The sequence below is a fragment of the Cricetulus griseus genome, chromosome 3 (genome assembly GCF_003668045.3).
Source record: "Cricetulus griseus strain 17A/GY chromosome 3, alternate assembly CriGri-PICRH-1.0, whole genome shotgun sequence".
NCBI lineage: Eukaryota > Metazoa > Chordata > Mammalia > Rodentia > Cricetidae > Cricetulus > Cricetulus griseus.
In genome coordinates this window covers 199,055,568-199,072,736 of record NC_048596.1, presented here as the reverse complement: position 1 = coordinate 199,072,736, position 17,169 = coordinate 199,055,568, and the positions used below count along the sequence as shown (strand labels likewise).

Below are 17,169 nucleotides of genomic sequence, written 5' to 3'. Positions count from 1 at the left end.
CCTGCAAAGGCACCCAATGGGTCTGGAGTACAGGCTGCTATCCTGGTGGCTCCTGGCCCTAGGCTGCAGTCTAGATCTCCAGTTTGGCCTCACAGCCCTGGGTCTGGCTGGGCCATGCTGGGAAGTTTTGTTGTGGCAATGATTGCTTGCCTGTCTTGATGCAGAGGAGTGTTCCTGGGGGTTAACTTCAGGCAGAGATGGTGTCCCCAAGTGGCCAAAGTAATATTGAAGAGTGGAGAGCATAATGTGACCGTGAGGAGCCTATTCTCTGCCTAGGGCAGGAGCTGCCCCTGTAGGAAGATGAAGACGCAGGCCTAATGGCTGTGCATGTCCTGTTGAAGCCCCTCCGCACCCCAGAAGTACTCTCTCAACACGCACACCTTAGGAAAGAAATCTGGGACTTTAGTAGCCTCTGAGCACCCACTGGGTGGACAGGGCTAGGAGGGAAAGAAAGAAGACTTGCAGGAATAAATAAAGAGTTGAACTATGTCCATTTAATAACACTTAAAATAAATAATTGTTTAAAAACATGTGGATGGGTTGCATCAGGCAGAACCAGGGCTCTGGGGTGACACAGAGCCAGCCCTTCATCTCCCCACCTGTCACTGCTGCTAGAGGTTCAAGGAGAGGAAGCCAGTTCCTTCAGGCCCACCCCACCCTCTCTTTTGAGACACTTACTATGTAGACCATGCTGTCTGAGAACTTGAGGCACCCTTCCAGCCTCTGTGGAGGGCAGGGTTTTATACCCAGGTGTGCTTTATACCATGCCCAGCTCTCCCCTTTGGTAACAGAGTAAGCTAACTCTCGAGAGTCACTGGGAGTGATCCAGTCATGAGGATGCCTGACCTCCCCAGTCCTGAGATCAGCCTGCATCTGGGCACTGGTCAGAGATCACGGGGCCAGGGCTGGGTATAGCCTCTGCTGCACTCTTGAGTCAATAAATAAGCAATAAATACACATAAATAAGAGGTCTCCTCTGTGGGGATGCCTGGGATGTCCAGTCTGGAAGGAGCCTGGTGCATCATGGTGGGGCCATGACAGAAGTCATCACTGTGCAGACCTGGGAAGAACACAGGTGCAACCAACAGGCACTCGGATGAACTCAGTGTGGAAGGTGAAGGATCCTGGTGTAGGGTTTGCTGTACCATCTTGGGAGCAGGGCTGTCGCCGCAGTACCAGCAGGCTCTGCAGCAGCTGCACAGAGTTCAGGGCTGCTGTCTCACGGCCTGTCTTGGCATTAATGCAGCCACGACACAAGCATTCTGCCACCGCCAACTTCTGTGGGTATCGGTTCTTGTCTGTGTCGATGCTGTGGGGACAGGAGCAGTGAGAATACTCACTCTGGCCCTATCTAGAACTAATCTGAGCTTTCACAAGGAGCACGGTGGACACAGCATCCCTTCTCCCCTGCCTTGTAGCTCTACCCTCTTGTGGCTGCACCACTCACTCTGGAATGGGCAATCTGAGAGTTCAGGATTCAAACGCCACAGACAGAAGGCTGGCATTCAGTTGGTACTCAATAAATGATGCTACCTACATTTAACCTATGCCCTCTGAAAACACAGAAGCAGGGGCTTTATGGAGGCCCTGGTATCACTTGGCTCAAGATACAGCTTCTCAGGGAAGGAATGTTTTTTAGAGGTTAGGTGTGTGAGGCCCTAAGTGGGAATAAAGCCACCAATGGGGACCCCATGAACCTCACCGATATTTCCATGGTGAGATGGAGCGCTGGTGGGTGTCAGCTTCCAACACCTCCTCTGGCCGCAGCACGGGGCACTGTGTTCCAGCTTGAGGTCTTTCATGCTGTCTCCTGTGGCCGGTGGCCTCCAAAGTGGACACCAGGGCCACAGGGAGGGCCTGCTCCCACCTGGCACTTCGAGTTAGCAGGTGTGGGGGAGCCTGGCCATGAGACAGTTCCTCAGCAGAGTAGCACCTCAGGGTCCCATGGCTTCGGGCTTTACCTTGGAACTGGAGATCTTGGTGGGTCATCCCAGTAGGCAACCAGGCTAAAAGCAGGAGACACTGGGGAACAGACAGGTGTATGGTTAGGGGTAGCCCAGAGAACACCCAATTTCCTTCAAAGCTTGCCAGTTCTCACTGGAAAGATGGGGGTTAGACTTCCTTCTGTAGACAGGGAAATAGGTTTAGCCTAAACGCATCCCAATGCACCTAAGCTCAGAGAGAAGGCCCCAACATCCACCCTGCTGGCTTAGGCTGTCATTATGAGGCTGGGAAATATGCCAGGCTCACCATCACAGTGGCAATGACAGTGGCCATGGCAGCAGACATGGAGTGGCCTCACCCCTGGCGATGGTCCCACTGCTGCACCTGGTGGAGACTGGCTGTGTGCTTCTTTATACCTGGGGCCACACCTGGGGAAAATCCAGCACTGCTTCCTCCTCTGGGTCTGTCCCTTTGCATCACGGAGTTATCCCGGTAGGTCCCGAGCTCAGCTTCTGGGCCCTGTTCTGCCACACCCTCCCTGTCACAGAAACTTAGGAGCCCCTTTGAGGCAACCTCTCTACCCAAGGGGATCATACCCAGTGGAATGCCCATGAAAAGCCAGGGACCCTGATTGGTGGGTGGAACATTCTGGAACTAGAAACTAGGAGTTTCAATCGAGCTGCTCTTGGCAGCTTGCTGCTTTGATTTGTGCCACTTTTGCTATTTGAGTTCACTGACTCCACTGTTGGCACTGGGGTCTTATAAGACTTCCTGCCATGGGTCCATGAGATCCAGTCTCTGGACCTGTGGATAGACATTGAGGTTGCTTCTTGCCTAAGGTGGTCATCATGTACACCTCCCCTGTGGAGGCAGGAGAGATGGTAGCTAGGGAATGTCCTTAGGTTTTAGTGAGTTTAAAACTACAGGTTTTTAATTGCTATTTTTTTTTTTTTGGTTTTTTGAGACAGAGTTTCTCTGTGTAGCTTTGGAGCCTATCCTGGCACTCACTCTGGAGACCAGGCTGGCCTCGAACTCACAGAGATCCTCCTGCCTCTGCCTCCTGAGTGCTGGGATTAAAGGCGATCGCCACCAACGCCCGGCTTTGTTAAAAACTTTTATGTGGATGAGTGTTTTGTCTGCATGTGTGCCTGGTGCCCATGGAGGCCAGAAGAGGGCCTTGGATCACCTGGAAATGGAGTTATATACGGCTGGTTGTAAGCCACCATGTGGATGCTGGGAACAGAACCTGGGTTTCCTTCAAGATTAGCCAGTGCTTTTAACCGCTGAGTCTTCTCTCCAGCCCCTCTCCTACAGTTCACCCATGGTAAAAATCCTGGGGCAGGGAAGGTAAGCCTAACGGAAATGAGTACAGTTATTGCAGAAAGCTTGTCTGAGCCTGGAACCACTGAAGTGCCCCCTTCCCCACTGAATCCCATATAACACAGCTCGCTAGGGTGGGCTGGGAACTGTGGGTGCTTTTATCTAAAAAGAGAATGCCTAAGGTTTGAATGTCATCCTTGGGGTTCTGGCCACCTCCAAAGCAGAGGGGCCTGTCCTGGTTTTTGCGAGAGTCTAGAATGTCCTTCTGTGGGCAGGGCCAGGGAGTGTAGCCACAGATCCTTCTTCAGCCTCCACACTTAGAAGCAGCATCAATCTGAGGACAGGGACTGTGGTGTGGCCTCTGCTGTGGCTCAGCCCTGGAGCTGGGCAGCACATCAGGATGCCCTGTGAGTGACAACCCAAAGGGATGAAGGGACAGCTCTGCTCAGAGACTTAAGGGCCTCTATGAGGGCAGTGTCATGCTGCCAGCTGGTTGGGGTCAGTTGAGACATTAGAGGCTGACTGTTGCTGTCACCAGATTTGCAGAGCACTAGGCCGGCTGGCCTGTTCCCAGGGCCTCTCAGAATCTGGTATGGACACTCCCAGCCCCTCACCTCACATATGACAATGGCAGAAGGCTAAGCACCCTAAGGAAACCCCTTCTGAAATGTCTTTAAGGAGCCTAAGGCTGGGATTGAGATGTTTTGGGCAAAGCCCAGCTGTAACCCCTCCCTCACCTGACCTGCTGACCTCCAGTTTCTCCCTGGCACATCATATGCCCAGCAACAAGCACAGAAACACCCACATGTCAGCTGTAGCTGCAGGGCTCCAGGTCCTTGAAGAAGATCCTGGTGGACATGGGTGGGGTTTCCCGGGCCACGATTATGCTGCCTAACCAATGGGCACCTTGACATGATTCCCATGGCCTTTCTGCATTGTGAGTCTGTGAGTCACAAGACACAGGTGGGAAGGAGGTAGATTTAAGGTGAAGGGAGAGCTGGGCCAGCTACATCCTGGAAGAGAGGGCTGGGTCAGTAGATTCCAGCCTCTACCTGGGTTGGAGTCTTCTGTATACAATCTGCCTAACAGCACACAGTGTCCTGGGAAGAGCAGCAGAAGGAAAGCTAGGAAAGACAAGCCAGGATGTGTGTGTGTGTGAGAGAGACAGAGAGAGAGAGAGAGAGAGAGAGAGAGAGAGAGAGAGAGAGGAGAGAGAGAGAGAGGAGAGAGAGAGAGAGAGAGAGAGAGAGAGAGAGAGAGAGAGAGAGGGAGAGAGAGAGAGGAGAGAGAGAGGAGAGAGAGAGAGAGAGAGAGAGAGAGAGGAGGAGAGAGAGAGAGGAGAGAGAGGGAGAGGGAGGAGAGAGAGAGAGAGAGGAGAGAGAGAGAGAGAGAGAGAGAGAGAGAGAGAGAGAGAGAGGAGAGAGAGAGAGGGAGGAGAGAGAGAGAGGAGAGAGAGGGAGGAGAGAGAGAGAGGGAGGGAGGGAGGGAGGGAAACAAAAGAGGAACATCAGGAAGAAGGGCCCACTTCAGGGTACCCCACTCTAGACCAGCCATCTGCCCCTCCAGTGCTACCTCTCCCAGAGAGGAGCCACGTGACTCCTTAAGGAGTGGTGTCTAGGCACTCCCTCCCAGTGGGAGGGAGTCCAACAATGCCCTCACCTTCTACCTCTGTTCCACCTTGTACCCCAGGCCCAGGAGAAGACAGGGACATCAACAGTGGCTTTGGAGACATGTTCAACTACAGCCCTGTTTACACTCTTCAAGGCGCTTCAGCTTACCCCACTTCCCAGGCAGGAAAACTGAGGCCCAGGGTAGCAGCAATTTATCCCAGGCTGTACAACAAATGGGTTGGCAGAGCTGGGTTTTAGCCATGATGTGATCAGCTTGCTCGGTGTCTGGTTTACTCTAGCTGCTCCTGTTTCCACCTCTGCTTTACTGGTGCAGATGAATTCTGAAGACAGGAGGGCATTGAATTGGTGGGATTGGGTGGAGTCCAGGGTCTCAGGAGGCAAGAGTCCCACATGTTGGCCAGGTACGTGGGACTTCATGAGGGCTGAGCTGGCTCAGCAGTTACTTCCAATGAGACTGTTCCATCTCCTCTGCCAGCTCCTAAGGCTGGGATCTGTGGACCTGTGTGCTATGACCATTTTCCTAATGGAACCCAGCAGAGTTGACTGGGCCTCCTGCCTTGGCTCCTTGCTGGTCCTGTGCCCAGCTAATCCTATGCACAGATTCAGTCCATTTTGCCCAGCCCTTGAAATGCAGAACACTCCTTGGCCAGGATAGCACCAGAATACTGGCCTCTGAGCTCCCACGTTTCATGGGTATACTGAGATGGCAGTAGGACAAGCTCGGTCCCAGACTATGTCCTATAACCTTTGGTCTCAGTGCCCAACTTTCTTCCCACTCAAACCCTGTTTTGAATTTCATTTTAACCACTGGTGGCTGGGTGGGCAGTCTGAGGAATCTGAATGCAGCTCTCCTGGCAGACACTGCCTAGGGCTTTATGAAGATAGAGTGGGATGTGGAGGCCAGAACACATTCTGTAGGTGTTGGAGGCAGAAGTTAGGTAGCCTTGCTCCTGAGGTTCATTTGTAAGTCCCAGGTTAGGCAAGACTGGAAAAGCACCCAGGAAGGATGCTGAGCAGCCCGCCCTGGCTGGACAGGCCTGCCTGCCCACACCATGCTTCAGTAGCCCCTACACAGATCCTGCCCTGGCTATCTGCGCCAGGCAAGAGCGAGAGGCCTGGAGACCTCAGCTTTCCCAGGGGGTCACAGGCAAGGGTTGCTGTTGGTCCATTTAGAGTTGCTAGGTGAGGCTGTACCTCTCCTGGGTCTGGCTGTTCCTCTGACCCAGTAGTATTCCCAGTACTGGGATGTTTATACTGGACTATCCTGGGTGAAGATCAGAGCTCGGGGTTACTGAGATATCTTAGCTGGTAGAGAGCTTGCCTTGCCAGGATGAAGGATCAGAGTTCAATCCTCAGAATCCATGTAAAATGCTGCTTGTGCTGGGGAGGTAGAGAGGTAGATCCCAAGGTCCTAAGAGGCCAGCCAGTCCAGCCTAATTGGTGAGCTCCAGGCCAATAAGACCCTGTCTCAAGAGGTGGAAAGCATACTGAAAGACAGCCGAGGTTGTCCTTTGCCCTCCTTTGGACTTGGGGGCGTTGGAGCATGGCACTTCCTGGAAGGTGGTGATAGAACAGATAAGGTGGGGCCACCATAAGACCGGGCGCATTTTGCCTCTCTGGAGCTGTCTGCATTGGGTAGGCCTTAATAAATGCTCTCGTGAGAGTAGTAAACGCCATGGAGGACACTGGAGTGTCCCAATCTTGTCTAGGCTTTGCATATCCTGGACCTAACACATGCCTGGGTCAGAGCCAGGTGGTATGTTCAAATCAAGAGTGACAAGTGGCTTTATAGCTGGGTCAGCCTAGCCAAGGCTCACTGCAGGGAGGTAGCTACCAACTCACTCCAAGAGAAGTTAGCCACAAGAGCTGGGCTGCTCTTCATGCAACCACAGGACAGGAAAACTGAGGCTTAACACTCCAGGGGCTGAAGATTCAAGCAGTCTGTGCCTGCTGGCTCCTGGTGGGTGACAGACATCATCTGCTCTAGGGCTCAGGTCTCTGCTGGAGCGCTTGGTCCATTTTGAGCTAGAGCAGGGGTGCCCAGTGGGGAGGCAGCCCAGGCCCATGCAGACATCACCAGGACCAGAAACTGTTTATCAAAATATTTTATTTTAGGAGATCGCTCAAAAAAGACCCTCCACATTGGACAGACACCCCAACAATACCCTTGGCCTTATTTTATTATTTTTTTGTCTTTTCTGTTTCTTCCTTTTTAATCAACTAAAACAATTTGATGCTTAAAATAAAAGACAGGAAATGTTTCCAATCAGACTTTAGTCATATATATATATGTATATATGACTTTAGAAATATATATATATTTCTGATCCGAGGGAGGGGAGGGATGGTGCTGCCTGTGGTCCAGGAAATACTCGGCTTTCCTGTTCCCAGAATGGAGTCTGCTGGAAACACGCAGCCCAAGAGGCTGCCTGGGAGAAATGAGGACGGAGGCAGATGAGTGTGAGCCCAGCCTCTGTGCGGCTGAAGCTCTTAAGTTATACAGAGCTGGTGCTCCCTGTCTCAGTGCTGACCTGTCCGTCTGCCTGTCTGTCTGTCTGTGGAGACTCTATTCTGGAAGGAGCTGGTTCAGTCTGGTGGGGAGGCTGGGATTCAGCGTCATCTTCATCTTGTGTGTGGCTTCTTTTCCAGCTGAGAAACTTTATTTTCTTTTTTAATTTTTAAAAAGAATCACAGCCAAAATAAGACATTAACTGGAAAATCCAAAATGGCTGCGCTTACCCTATTTTTTTTTTTTTTTTTTTTTTATATATAAAAACATTTAAGAGTCTACTCCAGGGAGTGAGCTGGGCCCACTACACTTTCCCAGGGATCTTGGCCCGCTTGCGAGCGATGGCATCTTCAACAGCCTTGAGCTGTTTAAGGAGCTCCTCCCGTCGTGACAACGTGCTGGCTTTCCCTGACTTGGTGCCTGCAGTAGCAGTGTCGGTGGCTTTGCCCGGCACACTGGTGACCTTGCTGGAGCTCTTAGACTGGGGTGACAGTGGACGCTTCCTGTAGGGTTGAAAAAATGTGAGGGAGTAGATGGGTAAAAGCCTACCCTGGTGTGAGCATCCAGGGCTTCCCACTTCCTCTGTGGGAGCCCATAGCCTCTCCCAGTCACCCAACTATATGGTCATCCTGAGACTCAGTGCCCCTTGTCTAGGGCTCTTTAACAAGACGGGATTGAGCATTGTGCTCAGGTTGAGTCTGAAGGCTCTTAAGAGGAGTGGGATGGGACTGCTCTGTCTCCCATCTGTTTGTTCTTCCCGCACCCCCATGGCTCCTACATTGTCCTGGACACAGCAGGGACTTACCTGTCCGCTTGGGCAGCAGGGGCTTTAGCATTTTGACCTCTCTGCCTCTCTGGCTTTGGGGAGCCCATTTTCCCCCCTGATTTCCGGTCCCGAGAACCTGTACAACAGAGAAGAGAGTTAAACCACTGTTCTGTACTTGGGGCTACCAGAGGACCCAGATCCAAAGTGTCAAGGTGGCCAAATGTGATTTGCTATAACATAGCACTGGGAAGTATAGGAAGGAGGATCAGTAGTTGAATATTTGTCCTTGGTTACATAGTGAGTTTAAGGTTAGCCTGGGCTATCTGAGGTCTGCTCAAAAAGTCAAAGTGTCAGGCTGGCTGGCACACTTGTCCTTTATAAAAACAGGAAAAGCCCAGAAACAGACAAGGCAAGTACTGCCTCAGAAAATAGAGCTCATGAAGCTCTGATGCAGGGCCTGGAGCTGGGTCCAGTTATTTTTTATTGGGGAGGGGGGTGTTCAAGACAGGGTTTCTCTGTGTAGACCAGGCTGGCTTCCAACTCACAGAGGCCTCTGTCTCCTGACTGTTGGATTTAAAGGCATGGGCCACCATCACTGGGTCCGGTTTCATGGAGTACATTTTTTCTTTAAAATGATTTTTATTTTGTGTGCACTGGTGTTTTGCCTACATGTATGTCTGTGTGAGGATGTTGGATCCTGGAGTTACAGTCAGCTGTGAGCTGCCATGTGGGTGCCAGGAATTGAACCCAGGTCCTCTGGAAAAGCAGTCAGTGCTCTTAACCTCTGAGTCCTTTCTCCAGTCCCCTGGAGTATACTTTCTAATGAGACCCTTCTTTTCTTTAGCACACAAGTTTGACAACATGAAGAACAGTAGAGCCTAACAGTTTACAATTGGAAGCAAACTCAAGAGTGGAACACTCTATTCTACCAGTGGGAGCAGCAGAGAGTGGAGGGCCTAAACATGAACCAAGGCAGGTGACCCAGTGTCCAAGGCTCTGACGCTGGGCAAAGAAGTCCCTCGAGGGCACAAAGACTTAGTTAGGGTCATGGGCCTAGGAACCTGTCTGAAATGAGCCCCAGAACCCCAACTTGTAGGAACCAGCCTCCTACACACCTGCTTCAGAGAGGAAACATGACTTTTTGCTCTTCCCATCAAAGATTGGATCCCCCCATGTTTCCTGCTGGGCTTGAGATGGAGATCTGGGGAAGTGGGTATCTCTCCAAGGTTAAACAATGACTAGGAGATACTGTGTGTTTTTCACAGCCCAATGAGTCTAAGATGTGCAGAGACACAATCAGTGTCTCTCCAGATCAGTCTGGAGTGAAGGCTTCACTGACTTTGGTTGTTGGGAATGCAGGCTAGTTTCTTTTTTTTTTTTTTTTAAGATTTTATTTATTTATTATGTATACAACATTCTGCTTCCATATATATCTGCACACCAGAAGAGGGCACCAGATCTCATTATGGATGATTGTGAGCCACCATGTGGTTGCTGGGAATTGAACTCAGGACCTCTGGAAGAGCAGTCAGTGCTCTTAATCTCTGAGACATCTCTCCAGCCCCGCAGGCTAGTTTTTATGTCAACTTGATACAAACTAGAGTCTCTGAGAGGTGGGTACGTCAAATGAGAAAATGCCTAAGATAAGCCTCACAAGTAATTGATGTAGAAGGGCCCAGCCATTGTAGGTGGTGCTACCCCTGGGCTGATGGTCCTGGGTGCTACAAGAAAGCAAGTTGAGCAAGACAGTAAGCACCACCCCTCCATAGCCTCTGCATCAGCTCCTGCCCACAAGGTTCCTGTCCTGACTTCCTTCCATGATGAACAGCAATGTGGAAGTGTAAGCCAAATAAATAAGTCTTTTCCTTCCCAAGTTGTTTTTGATCATGTTGTTTCATCATAGCAGTAACAACCCTGACTAAGACTTTAGGTGTTAGAACTTGCCAGAAAGAGCCAATGTACTTGTATTCATTGGCTTGTTGCCCTTGACTTTTGTTTTAATGCTGTCTCATGTAATCCAGGATGTCTTGGAACTGTGTAGCCAAGGATGACCTTGAATTTCTAATCCGTCTGCCTATACCTCTCAAGTACTGAGATACAGATGTTCACACCATACCATTTATGTGGTGCTGGAGATCAAATCCAGGGCTTTTGTGCAAGCACTCTACTAACTAAGCCACCCTGACTCCCATTCTTATTGTATTGGAAGGGTTGTTCACCATTAACAATTGTGCATGTCAACATACAGAGACTTACTATCAGTCAGTAACTTTTTTTTATAGTGCTGAGTCAAACATAGGGTCTTGTGCTCTACCACTGAGCTACATCCCTATACTATTATTTAAAAAGACTTAAACTTTCTCATCATGCTTAGTGGTATACACTTATAATCCCAGCACTTTGGCGGTTGAGACAGACAGGAGGATCTCGACTTGGAGATAAGTTGGGGAGGGGGGGTGTTGCTGCTGCAGAGCATGATAATGTTTAAAAGCAAAATGAAATCCTAGCTGCAATCTCCAGTGTTATAGTATGGGTGTTAGAACACCTGCAGAGGAGTTCTCAGGGTCCTCCATAGTTTTCAAAGCAGATGTAGTGTCAAGGCCCTGCAGGTGGGCCTTCTGGCTTATTTGTGGCATCCATGGTATGTCTCAGGCCCTGGACCTAGGAGACTCACCTCGGTCTGGGGTTAAGTTGGCCTTCTTGGCTGGAGGGCTCTGCCGGTCTTTGTCTGATGGCTCATAGCGCTTCCGGCTCCCTTTATCAGCCGCCTGAAACAGCACAATACTGTGAGGGTGGTAGGGCCTGGGTAGTCATTAGGCAAGGATGAAGGTGGTGGTGTATCTGAATGGTTCTTTGCTCCCATGGTCCTCTTTTTGCCCCCCTGCCCCAAAATCAGTTCTGTGACCCTTGTGACCGGGCCCTTTGTGTTGCATAGGGAAGTGCCTTTCAGGGCTCCAACATGTCAGGCCTTGGCCCTTCCAGATAGGTATGGAGCTTTGAGGACAGAACCCAGGCTTGCCTGCCTGCTGTCCCAGGGCTACTGTGTGGGGAGCTAGCCAGGCTGCAGTTACAGGCACATGAACTGTAACTCTGAGGTGCTAAACCTCTGCACTATGCTGATGCATCTTGGCCCATCTCTCAGCCCAGGGGCAGGGTGGAATCCCTAGCACCCAGGCCCAGGTGCAACAATACTGGCCTGTCCCCTTGGTCTCACCTTATTCAGCAGTGTCAGCTTTATCTCCTTGTGGGCAACAAAGGAGCCCTGCTGGGGCTGCCCAGGGGCTGTCTGCTGAGGTGCAGCTGACTGCTGGGAGGACTTCCCACCTGTCGGAGCTTTGGAGGACTTGGGTGGCTGTGTGGACGGGTCCCGTTTCCGCTTTTCCTCTCTCACTCCGTCTTCTTTCTTAGATTTCCCTGTCAATGACAAACCCTCAGTCATATGTTCCTGTGAACATGGACAGTCAAACAGTCTGTTTAAAGCTCACCCCTGAGCCCACACCCCTAGGGCATGGGTCCTGCCTACCTCTCTCCTTCTTGGTCTGAGCAGGAGTGGGGGATCGAGAGCTGGCTGAGGACACAGGACTGGCCAGGTCTGCATACATGTCTTCTGAGTCCACACTGTGCACTGAGCTGCTACTTGAGGTGGCGCTGGACACCGAGGAGACACTGCTCACACTCAAAGACCTAGACACACAAGCACAGCTGTTCACCTCAGCCCCATGAAACTGCAAGATGGCTGGGCTGATGGCAGTTGTGGGGGGAGGTGTCTCTATGGCTCATCTTTACCCAGTTTCCATGTTTATGGAATGCACATCAACAGTGTAAGAGATCTTGGGGCTTTCAGAGGTACTATATAAGGATAGGACAGCTATGTCATGAGCTAAGGTCTCTACTTTACTAACCAGGGTGACACTATGGTGAGAAGGGAAATGTGACTGAGCCCTACCAATGGTGATAAGGACTTATCTATCTATTTATTTATTTATTTATTTATTTATTTATTTATTTATTTGTTTGTTTATCTTCAAGAAAGGGTTTCTCGCTGGGCGGTGGTGGCACATGCCTTTAATCCTAGCACTGGGGAAGCAGAGGCAGGCGGATCTCTGTGAGTTCGAGGCCAGCCTGGTCTCCAGAGCGAGTGCCAGGATAGTCTCCAAAGCTACACAGAAAAACCCTGTCTCAAAAAACCAAAAAAACCAAAACAAAAAAAAAAACTAGTTCCAGGACAGCTTCCAAAGCCACAGAGACACCCTGTCTAGAGCACCCCCCCCCCAAAGAAAGGGTTTCTCTGTTTAGCTTTGGAGGCTGTCCTGGAACTAGCTCTGTAGACCAGGGTGGTTTCAAACTCAAGAGAAACGCCTGCCTCTGCCTACAAAGTGCTGGGATTAAAGGAGTGTGCCACTGCCACCCAGTATAAGGACATGCTTTTAAACTCGTTTATGGTGCACAACAGCTACAATCCATTACAATCCTCTCCAGTAAGTGGAGAGGGTAAGGCAGATCTGTGGGTTTCAGTGTAGCCAGGGCTTGATAGTGAGACCCTATCTTAAAAAACCAAAAGCAGCACAAAAGGGGTGATGACAGCTGGCAGGTGTGCCGGTGCCCAGCTTCCTGAGAAAACTGACTAAGTCCAGGAGTTCAAGCTCATCTAGGCAAAACAGGGCATCTCTCAACCCAAAACCAAAACCCTGGAGCACGGTAGTAGAGCACTTAGAACAAAATGCAAGGCTCTGGGTTTCACCTTTAGTACCACCATCGGGAAAAAAAAAAAAAAAAAAAAGAAAGAAAAAAAATTGGATGACAGTAATTAAACAAACAGTGACAGTTTCACTGTCAGGGACAGTGAACACAGGGCGAGGCTGTGGCCAGGGGGTAGGGGAGGATGGAGAGAGTAGATGGTGATTCTGTTTTGGCACAGTGCAGTACCATGACATGCCTATCACAAACACCAATCCTAAGGTCATCAGAGGCAGGGAGAAGACAGAAGAATCAAATTTCCTAGCTTTAAAGACAAATGGGGCTGGAGAGAGATGGCACAGTGGTTCAGAGCACTGGCTGCTCTTCCAGTGGGGCCTGGGTTCAATTCAGAGCACCCATATGGCAGCCTACAACTGTAACTGTAACTCCAGTTCCAGGGTCCTCTACCCTATATCCTCATACAGATATAAATGCAGGCCTCTACCCTATATCCTCATACAGATATAAATGCAGGCCTCTACCCTATATCCTCATACAGATATAAATGCAGGCAGGATATCTGTACATAAATAAAACACCACAAGTCTTTGAGACAGTGCAGACTGCTGACATCTTGGACAAGTGCTAAAACTCTGAAGGCTGACTTCATCTTCTAAATCCTTTCTGGTCTTCTTTAAGGGTTTCTCCAAAATGCCTAGGGATCAGCAGGCCCAGAGACCATTGTCTATCCTCAGGGAAGGAGTGGACAGAGAACTTGGGAGTGGCCTCACTTTGTCCAGCTGGGCTGTACCAGTCTGAGCCTCTTCCCCTAAGATGAGATGCTCTTGTGTTAAGGGAGCTATCTTCACTCTTGAGCTGTGTGCCCCTGGACCCTGAGGAGCCCCTAACATGGTGGGTGAGAGACAAAAGGTTGACATGGAGCAGGACCAAGCAACTGACCTGGATCGGGAACTGGAGCCACTGTAGCTGCTGCCACTGCCGCTACCACTGCCGCTGAGTGTCCGCCTGCAACACAAGCAGCACACTTCACCTCAGAGGCGGTCCTTGCCGAGGCAGAGCCTTCCTGCACACCAGGCTAGTTGTGGGCCTGAGATGTGCTCCAGGTTGGGCTTCTGCTCCCTGATGCTTCCCTGGTGAGACACCCACCTCCCAGGCTCTAGTTTTTATCAGCATCTACTCCCCGGCAGCACCAAGGATAAGAACTGTACCAGGATTACCACAAGCCCATATGCTCACCTCCTTGGGGGAGTTCTTGTTTGCCGCTCCTTCCTTCTTGCTTCTCGGAGATCTCCCGGTTTGGCAGGCTCAGGGGCAGGAGCAGTAGTTTTGGTGGTCTGTGGTGGGGCTGGGGGTGGGGCTGGCTTCTTTACTGACTTCTCCCTGTGAGGCAGAGGCAGGGTCAAGGCAGGATAGGGCTAGGGTCCCTGCTCAATGCACCCACATCTCAGGGCTCTGCAGTTCAGACATGGCACAAGACTGCCAAGGTCCATGCCACAGGGACCCAAGTCTAGGTGCTGAGCCCGTGCCTCCGCCCACCTCTTGGGAGCCTTCTCTGCCGCCCTTTGGAGGCTGCTTCACCTCTAGTCCAAGCATGGGATGGGAAGAAATAGAAGAGGCTGGAAGCCTTGGAGACCCAACCGAAGTGGAGCACCATAGCGACCTGAGGGGGCTCAGGACTCACCCTGCTTTCCCGGGAGGCGGGGCCGGCTCCCCCTTGGTTCTGACTGGAGGTCTGTGTGGGGAAGGTGTGGGAGACGGGGATGGGGACGAGGAGAAGGACCGGGACCTGGGGAACAAAGAGAGTGTGAGGAGGAAGTCTGGTGCTTGGTAGATTCCCTCACTGGCTGGAGCTGGCACATCCCTTGGAAATGGTCCTGATCCACAGAGAACTTAGGCTCAAGCTCAGCTGCTCCACCATCTGATAAAACACACACTCAAGAGGAAACAAGGAAGGGCAGCGTGCAGTCTCAGGAAGGAGTAGGTGCTTGTATGCAGGAGTGGGTGCTTGTATGCAAGAGAAGGCACATGGTTCTATCTTAGCCAGGGGCCAAATGGGTGAATATGGCTGTGGCTAAGTGTGGGATCTGAGACACTTAGTATCTGGGAGGTGGCAGAACTGGTGAGGGTCCCAAGCACTTGGCTGGCAGGCAAAGGCACAGGCACAGAGATCCCCAAGCAATAACAGCATCACATAAGCAGGGAATGTACAGCTGGGAGGAGATTATGACCAGATATTTCCACACAAGTATTGGGTGTCAGCAAGGTAGACAAAGAGCCCGGGGAAAGGGGGCTGGGTTCAGGCGGAGTTTCCAGGATGGAGTTCTGACAGTGAGGTCACACTTGCGTCAAGAAGATGAAAAGGACTGGGTAGGCCCATGTTGCCTATTCAAAACCATCACACAGGATGCCCATTACTTCCAGCCGGGTGGTGCAAGCAGTAGGTAAGGCTCCTGTAGTTCTTCATGCTTCTACGTTCAAAGGCAGGTGCCCAGGAAACCTAGCATTCACTCTTGTGGCCTTACATTTGCTGCTATGCCTTATGGGCAACTACTATGTGAGAACCAGAAAAAAATACAACCCAAGGGATCCTCTAAGACTGTCTGCCAGACTCCTCTCCCCTCTCAGCCTACTCTCCTGAGTGGACCTTTGGGAGGGCTGTTACAGATGAACTTCAGAAAGGATAGTTGCAGAGCCTGGAGGGGCTCCATTCCAGGTCTCCTTCCTCAATTCAAAGGAGGACAACTAGACCTGCAGGGCTCTAGGATAGTGCCAATGGAGACTAAGCTACTGAGAGAGGCATGTCTATTGTGGTTTCTAAGAAGTTTATGGTTAATGGTGAGAATATGATGAAGTTTTTGAGCAACTGGTGGGGTGGTGGAGCATCCCCACTGGCACCTCCCTGTAATGTCACCTCATACTTCCTGGGTTGACCTTCGAGACTCTCCCGTGTCCTGCCTGCTATGGGACCCACTCAACAACCTGCCTCCTGTGCTCGATTTACCTGGAAGGGTCAGATACACCTGCAAAGTGAAACCTAGAGTCTTTTCCCTCTCTACCCTGTTCCAGCTGCCTCCTTGACCCGAGTGCCCCAATCTTAGGGCATGGGATAGGCACAGAGCTTTCTTTTTTTTTAATTTCCTGTTACCTTCTGCCATATTGTTAGCTGCTTGCTCAGAGCAAAGATCACTGTTTTCTCCGCAAAGTCCAAAATTTCCAAAGGCCCAAATTGTATTCTCCACTTCTCCAGTCTCATATTCTATATAGTGTCCAATGTGACCTTATCTGTCACAGAGGCTCCCACAAGTTTTCCCTGTTGTCCCCATGGCCACTCCCCGCCCCTCCATTTGCAGAAGGAACCTGCCAATGTTTGTGCTCTCGGGCTTGTGCCAGTACACCTATGGATGGCTTACACACACCTACAGAGAAAGGATACTTTTTTTTTCCATCCTGGTTGCCTGCTATACTACAAGAGTTTCAATGTCCATGAAAATAGGTCTACATGTGATTTACTCTACACCCCACAAAAGCATTAGTAAGAATCACATGAGACAGCATCAGCGACCTCTCAGAACTGCTTTCCAATCCCCTCTATCATCACATCTAAATCAACACCGGCTGGACATGATGGCATATTTCTTTATTCCCAGCTCTTGGGAATCAGAGACAAGGTGGGAGTTTGGGACCAGTCTGGTTTAATACAAAGCAAGTTCCAGGCCAGCTAGGGATACACAGTGAGACCCTGTCTTCCAAAAGAGAATAAAGCTCAAAATTTCCTTAAAAAATAAAAGCAAGACCATATGGTTTGCATGTCTTCATGTGCACTAATTAATGACTAGGACTAAGATACTTCCACCCACACACCCAACCAGCTTTACTGAATGCCATGTCAAAAGTTTTGACTCTTCTCAAGAGCTTATAATGATGTCAGTGCTGGAAGGGTCCACAATGCAGCATCAGCTCAGTTCAGGGCCAAATCAATGAGCACTCCCCTACCCCTCAAGCCAGTCTGACTAAGGAAAAGGGCACCATTCATTGGCAGAGAGACCAAGCCGTCTGGTTTTCATGGGGCAGGTCAAGCTGAATGCATAGTGAGTCTTATGTGCTGGTAGAATTTTGTCTATAAAGTTCTGGAAGTATCAATTTTCAATGGGGAAAATTCAACAAAAGCTTACTTGACCCTCCCCTAGGTTTTTTAGAATGATGGAAACATCACATATTCACATGACTCAGAGATACCTTATAAATGTCGGTCCTATGTCCAACAACTGCAGTGTATGCTGACTGGCATCTCAGTCCAAACT

At 50.5% G+C, this 17,169-nt stretch overlaps 2 protein-coding genes across 6 annotated transcripts in view; both read right to left on the bottom strand.

The window, feature by feature from the left end:
• Positions 1-472: 472 nt before the first annotated feature.
• Positions 473-6,860, bottom strand: Il17c (interleukin 17C). Its single transcript, XM_027410674.2, has 3 exons — positions 5,043-6,860; positions 1,703-2,022; positions 473-1,309 (listed from the first exon to the last, which is right to left on the bottom strand). The coding sequence occupies exons 1-3, from the start codon at positions 5,310-5,312 to the stop codon at positions 1,048-1,050; spliced, it is 852 nt and encodes a 283-aa protein (XP_027266475.1). The 5' UTR covers positions 5,313-6,860; the 3' UTR covers positions 473-1,047.
• A 125-nt stretch (positions 6,861-6,985) lies between these two features.
• The window catches only part of Zc3h18 (zinc finger CCCH-type containing 18), a 41,662-nt gene continuing 31,478 nt past the window's right edge, over positions 6,986-17,169 (bottom strand). For all 5 annotated transcript variants that reach the window (XM_027410668.2, XM_027410672.2, XM_027410670.2 and 2 more), the window contains 8 exons: positions 14,550-14,654; positions 14,105-14,248; positions 13,808-13,873; positions 11,694-11,854; positions 11,385-11,584; positions 10,845-10,938; positions 8,210-8,306; positions 6,986-7,907 (listed from right to left, as the gene is read on the bottom strand). In XM_027410668.2, coding sequence (XP_027266469.1) covers positions 7,709-7,907; positions 8,210-8,306; positions 10,845-10,938; positions 11,385-11,584; positions 11,694-11,854; positions 13,808-13,873; positions 14,105-14,248; positions 14,550-14,654 — 1,066 coding nt within the window. In that variant the 3' untranslated portion in view covers positions 6,986-7,708. The remainder of the gene's footprint in view (positions 7,908-8,209; positions 8,307-10,844; positions 10,939-11,384; positions 11,585-11,693; positions 11,855-13,807; positions 13,874-14,104; positions 14,249-14,549; positions 14,655-17,169) is intronic.

What these genes read in the sequence shown, in the direction of transcription:
- Il17c (XM_027410674.2), bottom strand. Translation starts at nt 5,312, where the DNA reads ATGAAGTCCCACGTACCTGGCCAACATGTGGGACTCTTGCCTCCTGAG. An exon ending in TTTCCTGCCTGGGAAGTGGG is followed by an intron (nt 2,023 to 5,042) that starts GTAAGCTGAAGC and finishes TCTGTTCCCCAG; the next exon opens with TGTCTCCTGCTTTTAGCCTG. An exon ending in ATCTCACCATGGAAATATCG is followed by an intron (nt 1,310 to 1,702) that starts GTGAGGTTCATG and finishes CTGTCCCCACAG; the next exon opens with CATCGACACAGACAAGAACC.